This window comes from Microchirus variegatus (assembly GCF_963457635.1).
Source record: "Microchirus variegatus genome assembly, chromosome: 14".
Classification (NCBI taxonomy): Eukaryota; Metazoa; Chordata; class Actinopteri; order Pleuronectiformes; family Soleidae; genus Microchirus; species Microchirus variegatus.
In genome coordinates, this window is record NC_139815.1 from 11,601,451 (window position 1) to 11,605,470 (window position 4,020).

The window sequence follows — 4,020 nt, forward strand, 5'->3', positions numbered from 1 at the left end:
ATTGGGAGTTCAGATTCTCAGGTGATGTCATGTCTGCCATATTACTAAAGGTGACCAATCTTTTGCTGTTTAGGTCGATCAGCTGTAAACTCAATATCATCATTTAAATCTCTTCTTAAGAGTTGGTATTTTCTTTATTTATTTGTATTTAAAGTTTTGTATTTATATATTTTTTGTATATTGCTAAAACACGGTGGAGCAGAAATTGGGCCTGTTACCAGAAGATTGCCAGTTCGAATACTGGGACAGGTCAAGGGCTGAGATCCCCCATTTCTCCCTTGGTGCAGATGTGCTGCCCACTGCACATGTGCCTGGTTTGTGTGTTTATTACTGGTGTGCAATAAGGATGGGTTAAAGGCAGAAGTCAAATTCACTGCCACTGTTCAAATATACATTTGAATGCAATACTGTTTATTATTTATTTTATTTAAGTCAAATGTGATCATGAGGTGAGCATTAACAGTTGCTGCTGCATTTTAAACTCCAAACTTGATTCTGCTGACCTGAATCTCAAAATCACACCAGCCTTTAGTTCATAATATCTTGGCTTCAAATGTAAAAACACCCATTTCGTGCTGACAAATGTCAGATTGTAGTTGCAGTTATAGGAGGTTATGGTTTCGTGATAGGCATCACAGCCCTGCCCGCATTAAGCGCAGATCAGCCAATGACAGGAAGCGTTAACTCTGCGATCAAACCAATGAAAGTGAAGCTGTTGTGTTTTCCCCTTCTGTCTGCTCTCCTCCGCCTGCCGCTGAATGCCTCTGTGTTTTTGCGCGCATGTGATCACAGAAGGCGCTTTAACGCCGCATCGTCCGTTGGGTGCTGAAGTGGACAGCTCCTCACGCAGATCCAAACCAAAACACGGGGCTCCTCGTGGAGGCTCTGGAGCTTCAAATCTCACCCATTATTTTTTTTTCCAACTCTGAACGTTTTCATCCAACATTTCGGGACTTATTTTTGAGCTGCTCACGAGAGAGGGAATTGCTTGCTCCGCACAAACACCAGTTCGGCGGATGTTTTGACACCTGTAGCTGAATCTCTCTCTCTCTAGCGCGTTCTCTCGTCCTTTCGCGTGCGTCCTGCAGGAGAGATGTGCGCTGGCGCTGTTTGATCTGTGTGGAGTGGAGAGGCGCAAAGGTAGCCTAAAGCCATTTACGAACGCATTAATTTCTAAGCCGCTCTCGGGTGTGCGCCTGCACACAGGGAAGAGCATGGATAGAGAGGAATTTGCTCTGACTGGTGCGCCGAGGGTGTTCGTATTGCTGGGAATGTAGAGCTGTGGAAACTAAACTAAGGACAACGTCTGAAGCACCGTTTACCCACTAACAAGCTCGATATTTCTCTTCAAGCCGATTTAGTTCTTATTTCTGTTAAGATATTTTTTTTTAATCAGCAATGGGGAAAGAGGAGTGTAAAACAATGCTGGACGCCTTGAACAAAGTGACCGCCTGCTATAGGCATTTAGTCATCGCCCTAGGAAGCACCTCGGACTCGCAGAACCTACGGGAGGAGCTAAAGAGGACCCGCAAAAAGGCCCAGGAGCTGGCCGTGGCCAACAGGACTAAGCTGACCTCTCTGCTTAAAGACAAGACTATCAGCAAAGATGACCGGGTCGAGTACGAGCGCCTGTGGGTGCTTTTCTCTAGCAGCATGGAGCTGCTGGAGGTGGACATGAAAAGGTCCCTGGAGATAGGGCAGGATTTCCCCCTCAAGGTGCCGACGAGGCACCTCATCCAGACGGGTATGACCGGCGGCACCACCGCAGTGGCGGCCCGGGCCATGAGCGTGCAGAACATGAAGTACGAGGTGGACAGCAACATCGACACGGCCGACCTCCGCGACCTGCAGTCCGAGATCTGCCAGGTGAGCCAGATGATGGAGGAGATGGAGATGAAGGTGCAGGTGGCGCCGTGGGCCGTGGAGGCGAAGCAGGAGGCGGGCGCCGAGCTCAAGTCCAACATGAGTGTGGGCAACTCCTCCGTGGGTGTCATCTCCATCTGCGAGGAGGAGCCCAAGGAAGAAGACGGTGGAGGCAGCAGGGACACCGGCTTTGCGTCCATCTGCGCCGTGCTCGGATTCTTTATCATCGTTACTGTCGCTGTGGTTCTAGGATATCTGGTCATCAACATGTCCTGAACCACACTGTGACCAAGTGAAGACAGACATCCCTGCGAGGACGCTGCCCACGGTACTGGGGAGCATCACCGTGGGTAAGAGATGCCTGCAGCTCCACACGAGAGAGAGAGAGAGAGAGAGAGAGAAAGGAGCTTTTTATGGACACGTTATTGAATTCATCTTTCTCGGATTTGTGAATGTAACAAAGCAATCGAGGAGTTGCATTAGATTAAGGGTAGAACAACAACTTAGTGTTTCACTCTTAGACAGTGGCGTGCACAGATATTTCACAGGGCAGGGGCTCAAGTTAAAAAAAGGGGCACCCTCTTATTATTATTCATTGAAAAAAAGGCACATCTTATTTTTATTAACATGTCCTGCAGCATCTTGGGTATGCAGTGTGCAAAAAGTATGTCATACTAAACCTGTGTGATGTGAAGTGAGGTTACTGGGCCAGATTAGGGGGTGTGGGGTGTGGGATTAGGGCTGTGGGGTAGACAGAAGGGAACAGGCTCGATGACCTGGGTTCATGCAGATGTTTCAGACTGCTAAAGACTGACAGACTGACTGCCGTCTTGCAGAAATTACAACTCAAAATGCAATTTCTTGGACAGTGTTGCACCCTTAACACATGAAAACTGTTCTGAGAGAATGCACAACAACGTATTCTGTGGGGCCAAAAGGGAGCAGACTTTTTTTTTTCGGGGATGGGGGTGGAAGACACAACATTACGTGACAGTGTCTGGCCATCAGGATGATATAAACAAAGCGTAATCCAAGTGGATTAGTGTTGCGAAGCTCAAGCACAAATGCAGCCTCCTGTTAAGTATTCCCCCTCGATGTTGTGCTGATTGATGCACTAAATGTATGATTTTTTTATCCCAGCTGAGGGTGATTGTGATCAAAGGAGCAGAAGAACAGGAGTCCAAGAGATGTAACTTTAGATTTGATGTCACAGTTCACCTTTGCTCTTCACATCACACGGGCTTGAGCATTGTCCACAGTTTTAATACATGACAACCCCTGCACAGGCAGATTGTGGTTCAGGCTAGACACAGACATCCCATCACATCAAATCTCAACGTGCTGCATGAGAGACATAAGACAGTCTTTTTCTTCAAAAATGCACATGTTCACTCTAAGCATCTTGATGTTCCTTTACAGGGTTTTTCTTGCAGTCAGAATGTATATATTGCAACATGAGAACAGAGGGTTTGTATGTGTCAGATAATGTACATATACAGTCAGGTATATTTATGATAATAAAACTTTGAAACACACTTGAAACCATGCTTGTACTTTGAGGAAAATCATTCTGCAGTCAAAGCTCCTCTTGGTTTCTAGCTGTTTTAATTATCGTGAGGCCAATACTAGATTAAATGTGACCACCACGTGGTTAAAGTAGTGTTTTAAAAATGGAAAGGAAACTGAAATACTTTAACTCCTTAATGGTTTTAGTTGTAAGAGTCTTTGAAGGTAATCCTGAAATAGGTGAACTGAAAGCTGCCAAAACCAAAAGCCTCTGCATAGATAGATTTAGGCTTCGGACTAGAAGAACTTATACAGAACATCGCAGGATCCACTCAATACAGGTTGTTTTATGATTTCACCTAATTAGGGACCGAGGATCCTATTGTAATTCTAACAATTATTATTTTTCTTTTGCCACTTTGGTCTCAAATTTGACCCGCAAAACGGACGGAAATTGCCACACACATCAGAACTGGCGAAAAATTGTATAAAATAATGGACTTGCGAAAAACCAATGCAAAATGCTCAGTAGCGCCCCCCCACAGGTCAGGCGCCTATGGAGCGGGCCGAAATTTAGTTGCGCCGAATTTCACCAAATTTGGTGGGAACATTGTCCGGCCCGAGACGAACAAAAAATCCTCTTGACACCAT

The 4,020-nt window shown here is 45.9% G+C and overlaps 1 protein-coding gene across 1 annotated transcript; it reads left to right on the forward strand.

Moving 5' to 3' along the window:
* Window positions 1-1,398: 1,398 nt before the first annotated feature.
* Window positions 1,399-2,139, forward strand: LOC310936409 (regulator of G-protein signaling 9-binding protein; the record flags this gene model as incomplete). Its single annotated transcript, XM_083900471.1, has 1 exon — window positions 1,399-2,139. One exon carries the CDS (start codon window positions 1,399-1,401, stop codon window positions 2,137-2,139), a length of 741 nt encoding a protein of 246 aa, XP_083756597.1.
* Window positions 2,140-4,020: the final 1,881 nt, after the last annotated feature.